This window comes from Meles meles, chromosome 14 (assembly GCF_922984935.1).
Source record: "Meles meles chromosome 14, mMelMel3.1 paternal haplotype, whole genome shotgun sequence".
Taxonomy (NCBI): Eukaryota; Metazoa; Chordata; class Mammalia; order Carnivora; family Mustelidae; genus Meles; species Meles meles.
This window is the reverse complement of record NC_060079.1, coordinates 31,997,021-32,015,351: the sequence shown is the minus strand read 5'-3', so window position 1 is coordinate 32,015,351 and position 18,331 is coordinate 31,997,021. Positions and strand designations below refer to the sequence as shown.

General features: G+C 43.9%; 1 protein-coding gene across 1 annotated transcript in view; it reads right to left on the bottom strand.

Annotated features, from left to right (window-relative positions):
- Positions 1–1,688: 1,688 nt before the first annotated feature.
- VWA8 (von Willebrand factor A domain containing 8) overlaps positions 1,689–18,331 on the bottom strand; it is a 333,349-nt gene continuing 316,706 nt past the window's right edge. Inside the window, exons 43-45 of the mRNA XM_046028286.1 lie at positions 6,192–6,290; positions 4,951–5,189; positions 1,689–2,688 (exon numbers count right to left, since the gene is read on the bottom strand). Of these exons, the coding sequence (XP_045884242.1) occupies positions 2,580–2,688; positions 4,951–5,189; positions 6,192–6,290 (447 nt within the window). The 3' untranslated portion in view covers positions 1,689–2,579. The remainder of the gene's footprint in view (positions 2,689–4,950; positions 5,190–6,191; positions 6,291–18,331) is intronic.

The window sequence follows — 18,331 nt, the reverse complement described above, 5'->3', positions numbered from 1 at the left end:
ATCTCTCCTAATTGCGATTGTTGGGCCATAACGGCAACAGGACACATAGGCGACCACCCTCATATTGCCCCCAGTCCCATACCTCTCTGCTCCATTCTCGGGGGAGTTTAATTCTGGCTGAGCTGACAGGTGCAGGAAGGAGCCAGGTGGAGGGAGGGTTGAGGCCTCTGGAGCTGGCCGTTCGGGAACACTGACCATGTTGTCCACAGAGAACTGCTTCTAAATGGCTTTCAAAGCCCTCGGGTTTGTTCACAGAAAATCCCGCTGGCATTGATGGATCTCTCCTCCTCTGACGGTTCACAGGAAAGAATGAAATGATTCATGCTGAACATGGGACAGGCTCAAGTACTCCGGCTCGGATCCACTCCTGGCTGGAGGTGCCCCATGTGTGATGAGGTCATCTTGCTGGGGCACACAAAAGGTTGGGGGTGGGGAGGGGTACACACCACAGACGGCGGCCATTCATAGCCTTCATTGCTCCTGGCGCTCACGGGTCACAATGAACCTTCTCAGCATTACACGGGCGGGCGCTACAAGACCGAGCTGGGTCAGAAGCTTTTCACTGGAACCCCCCTGAGGCAAACAGTGCATTTCTTATAATGTCTTGGCCCTAAGAAGGGCCTGGGAACAGCTTGGAGTGGCCTATAATTAAGTACATTTAATAATAAAGGCACAAACTTCTTAGGTATTCCAAGAAGTGAAAATTAAACTCTTCTCAGCTCCTCTCTTTCTATTCCCTTCCCCCATCATCTTTCCCTTTTACAAATAAGTCAGGAGCCACATGTTTTTTTGTTTGTTTTAAATGACAGTTGCAAGGATGTCTGGCCAGTGGGGAAAGGGAAATTGAATTACATGAGAACATTCTTCCCATGTTTAAAAAAATGGCTTCTGCTAATTCAGGTAGTTAGGGCACAGGCAGAATTTGTTAAAAGGCCATTCTGTTATGGACTTGTGGATTCTGGGCAAAGCATTTTGGGGCTGTGGCCCTCTCGCCGAGGGGGCACCCCCAAGGGGTTCAAGTTGTTGCTCAGCCCTGGAAGGCCGGGTGAGAGGTGTCCCTCCAGCAGTGGCTTCTACCCTCGGTCCCCACGAGCGCCTGAATGGGTTCGGGAGAGTCCCAGGGAGAGAAGAGAGCTCTCTGAACCGTGGTCGGGTTGCAAGAAAAGGAGCAAAAGCTGCAAGAGCTCATCTTCGCGGTGGGAAGAAAGCACGAATGGGGCAGGCCAGCCCCGCTCTGCCCCGCCTGACTGTGAGGAAAAATGAGACGAGCCATGAGAACTCACTGGACGGGACTGCACTGGGAATCTGATCGTTTTTATTTCTTTGACAGCTGAGAGGGAGTTGGGGTGGAGAAACAAACGGGTGTTTTCTTTCCTATAATTGACTAAAATGAAATGAGCCTGTACAATTTCATGCTATATGGGCAAGTAAGGTAATATTATTAACAAGACTGATTTTTCCAACTTGCGACAAGAAAGTACCCATCCACTGATGCTCCCGCCATTTTGCCTGCTTCACTGGTGGAGAGGAACTTCTTATGTGGTTGAACAGAGCCTGACCCTGGCTGTAGCATTTGATTTTAGACAAAATGACATCAGGCCTGTTGACAAATAAAGGTCAGCCTAAGGTAGGTGGAAATAAGGTACACTTGGAAAGAAAAAAGAACGAATCTTGAAATAAAGGGTTTTTGTGTGTGTGTGTGCGTTTTTTTTTTTTTTTTAACAGCTAAAGAAATCTCCAGTTCCCATTAATTCAAACATACTGCCTTGTTTTTTCTTTGCCTTAAGTAAAACCATAAGTGTTTGTTATTTCAAGCATTACGTTTTGGACACCGAAGTCTGTGAAACTTGTGAGAAGCACTGTAAGAACAAGAAGACACAGGAAGTTCAAGGCAAGACAGCCTTTACCATTCCATGATGGCAGCACGGAAATAGGATGTTTGCTCTTCATTATTTAAAGAGTCTTTTAAAAAGTCAAATGGGAAAGGAAGCAATGCAGGGATCTTTCGATTCCTTTTGGCTTTGGCCAAGAAAATGGAATTATTGAAAAAAATCTAACCTTTTATAAAATAACTGCTGTTAGGAGGCTTTGCAGTAGGTTAAATACTATAAAAATCATGGAGGAGAAAATAAAATTAATTATTGGACAGGAGCAAGTTGGGTGAGTTTACATAGACTTTTATCTCAATGGCAGAACATGACATCAGAATCACTTCTGTTACCTCAGGTGACCAGTCGTTGTGTTAAGGCAAAAGCAAGGAATTCTCTTCCCCTCTGGTTTCTGGATACAAACCAAGCACCATAGTTCTCAAATTGCCTTTGTTGACTCCTGACCTTTTTATAAAACTCAGCTCAACTTGCTTTCCCCAAGAACCCATCCCCGGTGGTAGATTTCCATGCACAAGCTCTCCTCCAGCTGCTTTCCTGCATTCTGATTCCCGAGCGAGCCCGGGAACAGCCAGGAGGGCCAGAGTCCTCCAGGCAACGCGCACGGTCACAGCTGTCGTCTTTCCTTTGGCGGGCTCTTTATTCCTATCTTATTTCAGGTCCCGGGGTCATCCGGGTGGTGAAGGGCCTGCCCTAAACAGTGGACAGCATGGTGGAGGTGAAGATCTGTTGTAAAATCTGGGGGATGTCCTTGGTATCCATGGCAACGAAGGACCGGCCAGCTGGTAAAGTTCTCTGAAGTCTGCCCGGAAAGGGAAAGAAAAATTACCATTGCGAATGGAGGCTCCCCTTCCACTTCCTGCCCCCACAACCACAGCATCCAAAGGAAGTTTTTACTTTCTAATACCTTGCCCCTGCCTACCACGGAATGGGTTGTCAGCAGGCAATGAAAGGCTTGGAAGGGCCGCGGAACAGAGGGAGGGAGGCACACTGAAAGCAGTGAACCAAAAGAAAGCTCTTTTCAGTGAGAAAATCAGTTAATTTGAAAAGAAGTTTCCTTCCTTTTATTACTGTCATTTCCCGGTATTCCCTTGGCAGAACACAGCCCGAGGGACAAATTTGGGATTAGCTCAGCTGGGTCCAGCAAATACGTGGACCTCACCCTGCGCTTCTTAGTGCTTTCCCTGCCTTAGAACACAGGCCCGGAAAAATGCTGCCCAGCCAGACCCAGGTGGTTCTTTCTTTCCCCTCCCCCCCAACTTTTTTTTTTGGCCTCACATCATGCAGTGTGAAGGGCAATCTGGTTTGCACAGTTGCAGCTCTGATGATACCAAGGTTATATAGGCTTATGATAATTCTTTTAAATGGCTATTTATCATCTGGAACAAAGGGCCATTTCTGAAAGCAATGAAAGTACAAGACAGTTCTATCCAAAAGAACGCCTCCTTTCACTGTGCCAACAAAGTTTGGTTTTGGAATGACATTTCATAAAAGTCAACCATCCTGTGTCGTATCATACATTTGGCATGCCTGGTAGACCAGCTAATTCTGCAACATATCTTTTGCCAGTGGATGTTGGACCATTTCCCTAGGAAACCACAAGGGTATTATTGTACTTTCTTAAGTATTCAAACAGGATCTGTTCACTAGAAAGACAAAATAGCTATTTCAGCTCAACCAGTATTTGCTGAACTTGCTGTCTGCTTAATACTGGGTTGGTCCTGAAAGAAATCTGGGTGGAAAAGGCATGGCTTGCATTCGAGGACATGAACATTCTAGAAGATGCTAAAATATAAACCTGAGAAAAATGAAGTCAGTTGTAATAAAGTGACTGTAATAACATGATACTAAGGCAGTTCTTAACCTTATTCAGCAATCCTGCAGCAGTGAAGGGAATAGAAAAGATGCCAGCTCTTTGGAAGCTAAACGTGTCCTAGTCTACACAAGACTCTGTATCTCAGAGTGTGACAGGTAAAAGACAGGAAGAACAAAAAGCTATGTGTTCGGGGCAGGAATGTTATTTTGGGGGGGTGGGGGAGCTCTACTTTCATTTGTGTTTTCTGCTTCATACAAATATTTCAAGTGGAGAAAAATCAAAAGATCTTTCTGCTTATAATTCAAAAAGATAAATGTTGGTGTGTTTGAGAAATCAGGGTATTTCCAGATCTCTCCTTTCAGTTCATCCACAGCGGTATTTGTTATCTGACCATAAACTTCTCCAGTGAATATGCAACATGTTCAGTGTAGTGTCTTACTATATATTCTTTTTTAAAAATTATTTTTATTAACATATAATGTATTATCTGCCTCCAGGGGTACAGGTCTGTGAATCATCAGGCTTATACATTTCACAGCACTCACCACACAGCCCACATATTCTGTCTTACATTGTCTCCCAGTGCTTCACCTGCCTGTCTCCTCAGTGAGAAGGGACATATACACATATAAGGGGGGAAATCTAAGATAGATAGGTATCTATATATTACCCATGCATATTTATGTGCATGTCTGTGTCTGTATACAGATATATACTATACATACATACATATATATATATATATATATATATATACTTTCTATATCATTTATATACACATTTTATAGACACACATACATATATACCATCTCTCATACTAGGGAAAGTTTGTTACTTGGACACAATGTTTGCTATTTTGAATGTGATTTGAACATGAAATCATATTCAGAGTAACTGAACTGATTAGAACTGAGCTTGAGACCTCAATGTTAAGTGGCAAATATATAAAACATTGTCTAATTTATCAGCGGACAAATCAATTTGTTAACTATTCTATTGTTGCTTTAAATAGAAGATGAAAAATAATTAATTTAAGACTTATTGCTCATCTAAACATAAGAGAGGGCACTCTGTCCTCTCAACCGGACTACCAGCCCCTCGAGGGTAGCAGCCCTACCGGGTACTCTTCCCTCTGCCCCCCTCCCCGCCACTGCCCCTCATGAGGCCGATCCATGAGATGGCATGTGTTAGGCAGGTATTCAAGCATCTCTCTGTTTGTCCTTTGCCGTATCCCGAGGTGGCCCTTACCTGGTTGCTTGATCACCTAAAGATCCAATGAAAATGGCAAAAGCATTTACTTGAGGGTTGCTTGTCAGGATCTGGGCAAACCTGGCAGGATGTATTCCGTATCGTGACAGGTTTGCATCACTTAAGACGATGACGAAGTACTCGTCGGCTTCTTCCTTGACAATCTCCTTGATGGCATGTTCTGTCCCCTCTAACGTGTGGTCCCCACTCATGCAGAACTGAGCATGGGCATGCATTGTCTGGGAGGAAGACACAGGGTGCAGAAGCCATGGGTAAGAAACTTTGTAAACAAACATCACGATATCTCCATTAATCAGGAGAATGCACAAATACCGATTATTATACTTGTACAGGAAATTTCTAAGTGAGTTCTATTTAATTTGCACCTTAGAGTGACAACAGTACACCGTGGTATTCGTATGTGGTTACAACTTTTGTTAGAAACAGGAAATGTTCCCAGACTCCCCCAGCAGCACTGACTCTTGAAACTCAAGCTGCCACTTAAAGCAAAAAAATCTAAGAAAACATCAAACCTGGCATCTCTCTCTCTCACACACACACACACAGTGGTAGGCAGAATTCCACAGTGGTCCCTAAGATTCCTGCCCCCTGGTATACAAAGCCTGCATAGTCCTCTCCCCTTAAAGGTGGGCAAGACCTGTGAACAGACAGGACATGGGAGAAAAATGAGGAATGGGTTGAATTCCTAATAAAGTTGTAATACTAAGCACCGCACTTACAACAACAGCTATGGAGGAAATTTACTTTAAGCTTGTGGTGTGTATGTGTTTCTACTGTAGCTCTAGGTATGTGAAATTGAATTTATCATCAGAAGATATTAAGGACATAAAATTGGGGTTGGAGAGTTCTCTGAACGGGGTCATTCTTTTTCTTTTACTGAAATGTGTAGGGGCTAAGCAGAACTGCAGAGGGTATAGGAGGGGACCCAGGCCGTAGAATCTGGATATAATCCCAAGTACACTGAGAATCTGTAGGGAACAAAGTTGAAAATTTGTAGGGTGGAGAAAAGGATTTCAGGCGTGATGAATGTTTTCCCAGTTTAATGCCTGAATATGATGAGTGTTTTCCCCAGTTTAATGACTGAATATGCCTGTAAAACAGGAAGTCTTTTTTCTTTCCTGTAACTCCTGCTGCCTCCGTGAATCTTTTCAGGGATCAGCAGATACTTTACCTAATCTGGGAGAAGTTTTCACAACAGAGAGGTGACTTGATGTATTTACCTTCAGAATTTCTAGTCTTTGCTTATTGTCCTTGGGCATTTTGTTAAGTGGAACTAGACCAATGTTGCAGCCATCTCCGGAGTGTCCAACGATGTCATACTATAGACGAGAGAATCAGAGAGTTAACAGAAGAACTGTCACCAGACCTGTAAGCCTCCGACTCTCTGGGCGGCCACTAGACATAAGGGCTCCACGGACGGCCCTGGACAGGTCCAGAGAGACAGATGTGTGTTTATCCACCAAGGCAGACAAACTCCAGGCTCCTTCATTTCTGGTCCATCCTCTTCTGTGATTTCTGCCCCAACAGGAGGTAGAAAGTATGACGAGGGCTTTGGGCGCTACCAAGAATTCCATTCTTAACTCTCAGGGGAGAGTTAAAAAAAAATCACACACACACACACACACACAGTGGTAGGCAGAATTCCAAGGCAGCACCCAGAATTCCTGCTCCCCAGTGTACATGGCCTGCATAATCCTTTCCCCTTAAGTGTTAAGTGAGGGCAGCACCTATGAATATGATAGGATGTTGCTTGTGATTATTTATTTTATGTGGCAAAGAGGATTCTGCAGATGTAATCAAGCCTGCTGACCAATGGACTTTGAGTTCATCAAAAGGGAGATTATCTGGGTGCGCCTAATTTAATCATGTAAGCTCTAAAAAGCAGAACATTTTCTCCAGCTGGTAGCAAAGGGAAAGACAGAGAGACTTGAAGTATGGGGGGATGTGACATGTGAGAATTATCTGTGGCTGAGATGGGGGGGGGACGATGATGGGGATCTAGGAATGACCCTGGCTGACAGCCAGCAAGGAAACTGGGACCTCAATCCTACAATGACAAGGAACTGAACTCTGCCAACAATCCAAATGGGCTTGACAGCAGAGCCTCTAGGTCAGAAGCCCAGTCTGACTGACATCCTGATTCCAGCCTTAGGAGATCCTGAGCTGAGAACCCAGTGGAGTCTTCCCAGACTCCCAAACTCCAGAACCAGGACCTGATAAACGGGTGTTGCTTTCAGACACTATGTTTGCAGTCATCTGTCACAGAGCGATAGAAAACACGTAGCCTTTTTTCCCTGAACGCAAAAGTGAAATGTATTCACCACAGAAATCACAGAAAAGCACAAAAAAGAAAGTAAAAATTATCCGAGATCCCATTAGTCAGAGGTAACATCTGTTAATGTTTTCTTGTGTAAGTTTTGAGGCTTTTATTTCCTTTCAATGTATGTGTAAGAGGTTGTACACTCACACACACACATACACATTCACATCTACAGCAACAGAACTTTCAACTGAAATGGATAACGTTCACCATGTGGGTTTTATAATCTGCTTTTGTACTCTAGTGTATGACATATATTTTTTGAATTTAGGAAATACTTTCTTAATTCTCTGTCTCACAATGCACATGAGAAAAGGCCAGAGCTGAGTGGGGTGCAGCATTTTTATGGAATCTGGAAAGAAGTTTGGAACCTTAAAGCAACTCTAACTGGAGCAAGGTGGTTTTTAACTGTTGGCTTTGCTCCCCAATTCCTCTCTCCTCTCCCATCTCCCTCTAAGAATGTTCATGATGCTGATGTGAAAGTTAGAAGAGACTTCAGGGTATCTGGGCCACTGGGCATATGCAAAGAAAACTCCTGAGTGTGGGCAAAGATTTTCAGGAGTACTGGGAATCCCACAGAGGGACAAAATGCCTAAGATTCACTGCTTTCTATTGCTGAACCGACCGCCCACCAACAGCTGTCTTCTGAACACCTACCACGTGCAAAACATGACTCTAGGTGTTGTAGGGGAATGCAGTAGTTTCCTTTCATGTCTATTCCTTTTTAACTGCTGAGTTCTTTGAGGCCATGCCTTATTCATCTCTGAATTTTAGTATCTGTGAGTGTGCCTGGTGTGTTTATTGCAAAGATGCAATCACATTGGGGGGCAATAAGAAGTTTTCCTTTCCCATGTGGGCTACATTCTTTTACAAATAAGCTGTTTGGAAGCTGGAATGCATTTTTCCCCACCATGTGATAAATGGTGGTTAGTCCAAGCTAGCTGACAAAAAACCCCTGTACTGTAACTGAAACCATTGTACTTAAAATAAAACAAGTAGAAAAATTCCCATTGAAATAATTTTGTGCAGAAAAGAGGGAGTCAGAAGGCAAATTGAGTTCGTTGTGGAATGTGCTGGAGTTGTGCATTTGGGGAAGCATCAGAGTGGAAGTCAAGTTCATGGAGTCAGAGATGTGGCTGTCCTCCCCAGGAGGCAGACATGTCTGCCAAGGGCAAATGCACAGAGAGAGGAGGGCAAAGGACCCCTTTGACTGAACCCTGGGGCGTATCCTCCTCGGTGGGTGGAAGAAGGACACTGAGCTGAGTGGAGAAGACAGGGGAAGCAGCACTTTGTGAAGCAGGATAAGGAGACAGCCTTGGGGAGACTGTGTGTAGGGTCTCAGGGAGGGGTTTGCAACTGTGCTGAATTACACTAACCACAGCCTTCCCAGAGAACGGTGACTAGTGACCTCTGGGCCTTAGAATCAACAGCGACCTCTGTGGGGACAAGATCAGTGAAAAGTTTGTGGGATAAGAAAGAAAAAGGAAACAGCATCTAGAGGGAGTGTTGGGGGACAGCTGTCTGTGCATTTTGTGGGCAGTAGAAAGGGTGTCATAGGGAAGGAGCTCAGAGTCACAGTCAGGCTCTAGTTTAGACAAGGAGGGAGGACACTCCCTTTTCTGAGACTGAAAAAGGGAGAAACAATGGAAATGGACAGAGGTAAGTGTATAATTGGAAGGGACAGGTATACAAATGAAAGCCCATGTAAGATAGCTAAATATTTAAAAACTATCAGGCTACAAATCATTAAATAAGATCTATTCTATTTTCCTTCTTTGATCGATAAATACAGTTATAATGACCTGGAGAGCCAGGACTCCTTAAATTCTGTGCAAGAACAGGGTGGTGTGGGTGGGCACTGGCCCCTAGCTTACAGCCCAGGCCCTTCCCTTGCTGGACTCGGCTCTGTCCCATTCTGTGAGGTGTCTCCTCGGCACATGCGTGCATACCTAGCTCTCTCACAGCCACACGCCATCATCGCCCTCCACACAGTCACCCCTGGGCCATACGTCAGGCCCAGGTGTTCACAACATTGGCTAATCTGCCCCAAGAAGACAGACCTACGAAAGGGACCCTCATAGGCCCGGGAAGCAGGCTTGGGCTAATCTGAGTTTTCTTGGGGAATCCCTGAAGCCAGGAGCATGTTTGGAAAATTGGAACATACCCCACTGGCCCATAGACTCTTCACTTCATGGGAGGGGTATGGTCAGAGAAGAGCCAGAGTGGGGTCCTGTGCAGGGGCTGGGTCAGTATTCTAGGCTCGGTTTTAATATCTTTTTAAAATTAATACTAAAGATGATACAAAAGAATTGAAGAGAAACTGACCATTACCTTAAAAAAAGCTTGATAGCAAATGCTTTTTAGGGATGTAATAAATTCCACATGTGAAAAAAATATCTCCTTAGGATAGTTTGCTATCAATCTAGTGAAAAGGTAACAGAATTTGAACCCTAAAAGCTGCACAGCTCTTGACAGTGGCTAACTGCAGTACTGGCTTCAGTCGGCGCCTAAGGTCCCCGCCTTCAGCACCGGCATTGGCCCGGATATGGAGGAAGCCTGCCTGATTCCTCCGTGGACGCGTGCTCGAGGCCCTATCAAGTCTGACGGGACAATGGTCATGGCAGGAACTGTCTCAAGCCAAGAATAAAATTGTCCTGAGAAGGTGCCAGGCAGGCTGGCTTTTGTTAGGAGCCTGGTGATGTCATCTGTTCGGCGGGATCTTACACAGGAGGGGAGAAGATCAGTTCCTCGAAACTGAAGTGGGTTTCTCTTATTTGGCTGAGGCAAGAGGGCTCTAAATGTATTAGACGTTTCCCTCCCTATTAACTGAAGTTTGAAATTCTTCCTAACCAGATGACTGTGGATGAGCCTCTACGAATATGTATCTGACCGTATGGTCTGCTCACGGGGCTAACTGGTTACCACGAGGAAAAGAGCTGGTTATTAAACAAAGAGCAGCCAAAAGAGCTGCTGGAGGGTCTTTATCAAAACCAGATACTGGTTGATTAAATACTTCAGAAACATTTTAGTGACTGTCCATCTATCATTTGACTGACTGATCTACCTACCTACCATTTAATTATTTGCCCGGGAGAAGAAAGCATACTTTTTCACACAAGTGAGATAAAGATAGGTGAATTGCCCATCCCCGCCCCCGCCCCCTTCTCCCCTTCCTTTCTTTCTTTATGGAAAGGAAAGTGCGATTTGCAGAAGGATCCGCCTTTGTCTGTGCCGGGTTAGCAATGCAAAGGCAGAAAAGACACACCTAAAGGATGGGATGAGGCTTATAAAATGGTTTGCAGGTTCTGGTTCTCATTTTCCAGACAGGCTTGGGGATTATTCTGTGCCCAAAGTAAATAAAATGCTTGAGAGGAATCCAAAGTACGTCCAAATGTGGACCGTTCCCTGGTGTTACTGTAGATCATTTTAAGCTTCCATTAAAACCAATACTTCTATGTCGTAATTATCTAGTATCTGCTCTCCAAGGACCCCAGCGAGTTTCACAGAGAGAAATTTGCTAATCCTCAAAACTGTCTGGGCTAAAGGAAAGAAGTACAGAAACTCATTCATTTCCCTTCTCTAACCCCTGATCCTGCCATTCCCCCTCCCCACCCCTGTCTGGTTCCTGCTGTGATCACTGCTGAATCAGACTTGCCAGGGTCTCAAGCACACTCTGCATGTGGAAGATCACGGAGTCATTAAATAGGAGCCTCATGGTCATTATCAACCCCCCCCCAATGTTTAGATCGTAACCTTTTCTGAGCAGCTCAAAATTTATATCGTCATGATCTCTCTACTTCTCAAGGTCTCCCCTGAGTCCTTGTAGAGTATTGCTTTTAGGAATCAAGAGCTATTAGCGTTTTTAAAAAAGATTTTATTTGAGAGAGAGAGAGTAAGAGAGAGAAAGTGCACGAGAGAGGAGCGGGTCAGAAGGAGAAGCAAACTCCCCGCTGATACACTGCTTGATCCCAGTGATCCGAGGATCAGGATCTGTGACCTGAGCTGAAGGCAGATGCTTAACCAACTGAGCCACCCAGGCATCCCTAGCATTTTTTTTTTTTTTAATGAGTAAGATTTATGTTTAGGTTTCTATGGAGAAGGATAATCATCTGCTAACTTTAGGAAAGGCTATGCTTTATTACATATCCACATTATAACTAGGTATGAGACAGCGTCTGAGGCTATTTCCGAAGACTGACGATGTGTGAAATTCTCATCTCCTTCTAGAAATCCAAGTTACTATTCTAAGATGGCACCACTAACCGTGGGTAGCAAAGGCTTAGGAGATGAATATGTGATTTCAAAAGTCAAGAGAAGCGCCAACAGAATCCTAAGGTGTTAGTTAGCCAATAAGCTACAGTAGCTAGTTAACCTTCCATCGTATCGCAGAAGTCAATATAAAAACAGTGATGACTTGAATGTCGGTCATCGACCTTCAGTCTAGAATGAAGGTCTAGACTTCATTCTACAATGAAGTTCTCTTTCTAGAGAACTTCATTTCTAGAGAACTTCACTTCTAGAACATTCTCTTCATTCTAGAATTCATTCTAGAATGAAGCTAAGTCTAGAATCACCAAGGATTCTAGACTTAGCTCTGACATTAACAAGCTTTCTGATCTAGAGCAGGTCACTTTTCTAAATCTTGTTTCTACCTTATAAATGATGCTGGTGTAGATGACCTCTAACATTATATGCTTTTAAGTCACTTAACCTCTCTGACAAATAGGAATAATCTCTGTTTTATTGAACCTCACAGGGTCACTGCAAGTATAGGGCAATACATTTAATGAGCAGAAGGTCAATGTATTCTTCTTCATAGTTTATAAACTTCTTCTATGTATATAGTTTATAAACTTGCTTCTACATATCTCATCTCATTTGGATTCTCTTCACAACCTTTGGGGTGGGTATTCTTTACCTCATTTCACAGATGAAAAATGAATGCCTGGAGAGATGAACAGCATTTCCTAAGGTCAGAAATTGAGCGTTGGCAGAGGTGGAAACCGAACCCAGGTGCCCTGACTCTAAATCCAATGTCTTTACCTTAGAGAAATAAATAATCATTCCCCAGCTGTTCCCCTCCCTATCGTCCCCCCCACCCCCACCCTCTTTGGTCAATACTTCTACTGCAACAATGGAGTCCATTCTGAATTCCTTCACGTTGAATGGACCCAGAGAACTCTGCACGCTCTTCTTTGGTCTTATCTCCAGGTTGCAATAAGAATTTATTCAAAGCCTAAGCATGATAAGGTGACCAGTTTCTATTTCTAAATGTGTGAAACATTCCTGAGGCATCGGAAGAAGGTTCATTATGGACACTGAGCTCAGTTGTTGATAGAAGGAATTTTCCCAGCAGGTGCCAGTTTGTGACTCATATTTTTCCATATCCTTCTGAGAATTAGCCCAGCCTTTTTGACCAAGATATCTTTGAGAAAAGTCATGCCTATTATACCTCACATGAATGATGAGGTGCTAAGGGGAGGAAAAGACAGAGTCTTTTATGTAAATGGTACATTTGCTCCTGAATCACAGCTTTGTCAAAATACTGATTGGGCAGAAATAAAATGGCTGCAAAAAGCCAGGGATAAAACATCCACTAAGGGCCCTGAAGTGGGAGTCTGAAGTCCTGACTTTTTACCAGGGAGCTGTGTGACCTTGGGCAAAGGACTTAACCTCTCTGGATCCTGATTTTCTCTTTTGTAAAACAACGAGGTTAGTGAAAATGATTGCCAACACCCCTCCCGCTCCCAAGGTTCTATAAAGATTCCATGGTTTAGTCTAGAAACAGAATGAAAAAAGTCTGCTTCACTTACTCATAGGAAAATCTGTGCCTTGCTTTCTCTTGTCAAAGGAATGAGTCACCTAAATGTACCTGAGGATTGATGAAGTCTTTTCTAAAACGAAAGGCCTCAGAGTCTTACAAGAAATAACAATCCGACATTGGCTCTAGAAGAGCAGTTTTCTAACTGTTTAAAATATTTTTAAACAGTGGAAGTCTTTCTCCAAATGAAATATTGCACAAAAGCCCAGATTATGAACCATCCTGCAAAATCAATAGAAGTGGAATTGCTGGGATGGGAGGGAAAAGGGTAAAAAGTCCCATCCACCCATCACTCCCCAGCACCCACCGAGGGTTCCTTGTCACTCCTTTAGGAAACTGTGGCCTTAGAGTATGATTTATTTTCCACAAAAACGATAAATCTGAGGCCTTGTTTTCAAAGTGCAACTTCTGAATAACTAAACAAATCTGTTTTCCAGTGTGTTGCTACTTGAGTGCTCAGAGGAGAAAGAGTAATCTAACTTTTGATGAGGTAGAGTACTTTGAAGGAAAAAAAACAAAAACAAAAACAAAGGCATTAAGAGCTTTTAGAAAAGGAAGTCTACATTAAGGTTCCAGTGAAAACATTCTCGGGGGCTTGCAGAAATCCCAAGGAACAAACTGGAATGAAGATAAAGGCAAAAAATGCTTCTGGACTTCAATAAAGTGGTTCACACAACTGTTACCATTGCTCTGTTCACTCCAGTGTTTCAGTGCTCTATGAACAGTAACAATTTTGTTGATTTTAAGATTAGAGGGGTTTATAACGATTATTAGCAATGCTATTCCTTTCTGAAGAGACTGACCGTAAATGCTGTCCCTGAGAATAACTGAATGCAGTTGGTAGACCAATTATGAGAAACTTAAAAAGCTCCAGATGGCTCTGAAATGTGTCCTGCCACGGCTTTACCTTTTCTTCTCGGTGATTCTTACTTAAGGGTCGTTGTGGTTTGGCACGGACCATGCTAAGATGGAACAGAAAGTGGAGGCGGACTCCCAATGAGCCTCCTGGACCTGGACTATAATGAGCCAGGGCTGTGGAGCTGAGCCCGAGCCAAACAAGACACACAGAGATGCCAAGAGAGAGGTTTTGGGGAAGAGCCCAGATCACTGGGCCAGGCCGGTGGCTTCTGAAGGTTTCAAAGCAAATACAGACTGGACACCTTGACAAAAGAGGGAAAACTGGAGGCGGCCCACATTCAGAGCCATCTGGAACTGAGGAAGGGGGAGTCTCAGAGCACACTGCTAATTCTTTAAGATACCACATGTGATGGCCTCCTGGGCTACAGAATATAAACTTTTCACTAGGAACTCCTAAAACTGTCATTTGCCTGTGCGTCATTTTACATTTGTTACATACTTTCATTTGTTATTCCTAGGCCTCACGTTTTTCTTACAAATGAGAACGTGAATGCACAGAGGAAGGGAGCTGAAGGTGATCATGGGCGCACAGATACAGAAGCGAGGGAATGGGGCACGCTGGATGTACATGCATCAAATATCTCTGAGAAGATACCACAAAAAAGTCCACTCACAGCGGTCACCACTGCAGGGGGCTGCGGGAGCTGAGAGAGAGGGGGTCGAGGCTTACACAGAGGTCTCACTCTCACTCTTCTACGCGTGTTTAATGACATGTTTAGTTACAAAAAACGCTCTCACAGAATGTCAGTAGGTTCCATCCCACCACCTTCTCACTGTTGACAAAGGACACCGGGGAGCCCCAGCAGAGACTGGGGAGCCAGTGGGCACTCAAAATCACAGACGTGTTGGCAGGAGTGGTGAGATTATTATATGAAGTCTCCAGAGCACCCAGTATTAGGGGAGGGGGTGGGGCAAAGCCTGTCAGGGGTTCTGAAAACATAGGGAATAGTGACACAAGGTAAAAGGCGCTGTGAGGGGCGCCTGGGTGGCTCAGTGGTTTAAGCCGCTGCCTTCGGCTCGGGTCATGATCTCAGGGTCCTGGGATTGAGTCCCACATCAGGCTCTCCGCTCGGCAGGGAGCCTGCTTCCCTCTCACTCTCTCTGCCTGCCTCTTTGCCTACTTATGATCTCTCCCTGTCAAATAAATACATAAAATCTTAAAAAAAAAAAAAAAAGGCGCCGTGAGGAAACAGCTTGATGAATCCAGGATGAAGGACATGCCGCAAGACAACTGATCTGAACTCTCATGAGAGCCCCCATCCTGAGAAGCCAAGAGGGCAGTGGCAGGCGAGGTGGGCTAACAAGACACTGAAACCAAGAAACAAGTATGGGCTTTCACTGGATCCTCGAGTGTGTATGTGTGTGTGTGTGTGTGTGTGTGTTTGTGTGTTGCGGGGAGACCAACTGGAAAAGACAGTTCTGGGAAACACGTATCGTGGTGAGCACGGAGTAATGTAAGGAACTGCTGAATATTTTCCGTGCTGGAATATAACCCTGTAGGTTCATTATGCTTCCAGAAAAAAGATACTGCTGAGATAGCTGGGGAAAGTGAATTTGGATTGGACGCTAGAAGGTATTACAAAATCACTGGTAATTTTCTTAGGTGTGATAATGGTATTGAGGTTGTGTTAGAGCACGTCCTCACTGTTAGGAGAAGCATAATCAAAGATTTGGGGGTAAAGCAGTATAACATTTAGGGTTTCCTTTCAAATGATTCAGAAGAAGGAAGAGTATATATTTAGAGAGAAACATAAAGCAAATGAGGGAAAATACCAACAACTGGCGAATCTAGCAAAGGCACATGGCTGTTCCTATTACTGTTCTTTCAACTTTTCTGTAGATACACATTTTTTCCAAAATGAAAAATTGGGGAAATAAAGAGGAAAATTTAAAAACAAAATAAAAAGTCCCAGAAAGGGAAAACAAACAGAAGGGGAGTCCTGGCCCTATCCTACTGTCTCCAACCAGCCTTCTGACTTTGGGAAAAGTCCTTCATGTTCCTGGGTCTTGGTTTCCTGTGTGAGGAATGAGGCAACTGAGTAAATGACCTAGGAAAGCTGTCCTGTTCTGAAGTCCATGGACCCAGTGAGGAATTTGCAGGAAGGGGACTCCTGTGCCTTTCCCATCCTGCCTCTCCCCTGGCCTCCAGGTCTTTGTCCAAAAACTGCTTTTCCTCCAAGAGCTTGTTTTCTGAAGTCTTAATGTCTTTTCCTTTTGTTGGAAAGATGTGAATGCACTGGAGACTTTCTGTGCTCTTACAAAAGTTCTTTAGAACTTTTAGAACTGTAGTGAATGTAAGGGGTACGTTTGTAAGTATGAGAAAATGCACAAACCCCAATTACAGTGCTGTCTATTAAGAATCTAATAGCATAAAAAAAAACCCCAAACATATTTCAAACTTTGAAGAAGTTTATCTTATCTTGGTGTCTTGCTATAATTTCTTGCTCTAAATCATGACTAGATTTGGTAATAATTTATATTACCAGAGTAACTTATGGTTATCTTCTCAGTGTATCTGTGGTTTTACTGATAAAGACTTAGGAAATGGTTTGTACTGTGGTGGGAATCAGAGACTATCAGCAAAATACTACTTAGGGGGTGACGCCCTGGAGAGGGGGGATGTCTGGAGAGGACGGCGCTCTGCTCTTGCCTCTGTGACCACATGTCTCTCGCGAATCTTCCATTTCTGTGTCCCCCTCATTAGACTCTCAGATCACAGATGGCAGGAAACTCAGCACCTGGCAGAGTACTCTGCTCTTAGCAAGTGCAAAATCTAGGTTAGTCATTTTATGGAAATCTAGTACATCACATGGCAGCAACTGGGTTGTAACTGTCAATTAGAAACAAAGCAAAACAACATCTGGGACATGTTCATTTCCGTGTGTGTGTGTGTGTGTGTGTGTGTGTGTGTGTGTTTTGGTCCAGTCTCATTAATAGTTGTTCCAAACAACAGACTTTTCATAGTGAGCACTAGACAAATCTGGATCTCTCTGTGCACTCCGCCGTGTGAGACGGAAGGAAATATTCAGCGTGCCCCATGATAATCATGCCATCTCCCTGCAGGCTGTGGGAATGGCTCTCTGAACCTCCTATTAGCTTTGCCACCTTCTGCTTTCTGTTTAATTCTTCACCCAGTCCTGGGGAGCTGTGTCCATTGATCTCTTGGTGAACTCCTAAAAAAAATCTTTTTAAAAACTTAGAAGAAGTAATTTCACCTGTCAGAGCAGTCCTGTTCTCAAAGGCACAGAAATCCTCTTTCTAACTGGAAATTTTGTTCTAGATAATATGAACACATATGCCAATTTTATCATTTTTATTTATTTATTTTTAAAAAAGATTTTATTTACTTATTTGATAGAGAGAGACACACACAGACTGAGAGAGGGAATACAAGCAGGCGAAGTGGGAGAGGGAAAAGTGGGCTTCCAGCTGAGCAGGAAGCCTGATGTGGGGCTCGATCCCAAGACCCTGAGATCATGACCTGAGCCAAAGGCAGACGCCTAATGACTGAGCCATCCAGGTGCCCCAGGTATGGCAATTTTAATAGTGATATGTTTGCTATGATCTATAATGGAGCAACATCTCCATATAACTCAGAGGAAGCCGAGGAACATGGACCTTCATGATTCACACAAGAGGCAGTTGGGCTGATGCCAATATTAGCAGAACCTAAGGGTTTTAAAGCATTTAGTGAGATTCATGCGGTTGTGATGGATGGATGTTTAACCATCCATGGTCGTCCATGGTCCAAGAGATTTAGGAATTATACTCAACCTCCTACTAGAAAGGATCTAAAATATTTTCAAGAAAACCATAAAAAATTAAAAAGTAAAAAATCAAAATAAAGAGAAACTTACATCTGAAGGGACGGAGGGTCAAGGGAAGGAAAAGGCTGAATACCAGGGCACAAGCCACAGGCTGTAAAGCTGTCACCACTGGTCTTTGAGTTTGGCTCTGAGTTTCTGGCAACTAAAACCACGTGGGAATCTCAGATAGTTCTCGGATAGTTCCCCTTCGAGGGAAGCAAAGTTGCTCCCTACACGTAAAGTCCGCGTTCTTTCTGTATTTGCTTTCTGCCCCTGTACAGAGTTTGGTAACCCGCTCCCTGGGCAAAGCCACCTTTTCTTACCATTTTATTCGAAGAGGAATCTCTCATGCAGAGCTTCATACAAGGGACCCTTGGAGGCCTGGAGCTCTAAAACAGGCTTCCAGTAAACAACGTGATAGGTTCCATCAATCTGTTTCCGTCATAACACGCAGGCATGTCTCAGGACAGCGATCATACGGGTGGGATGTTGAGC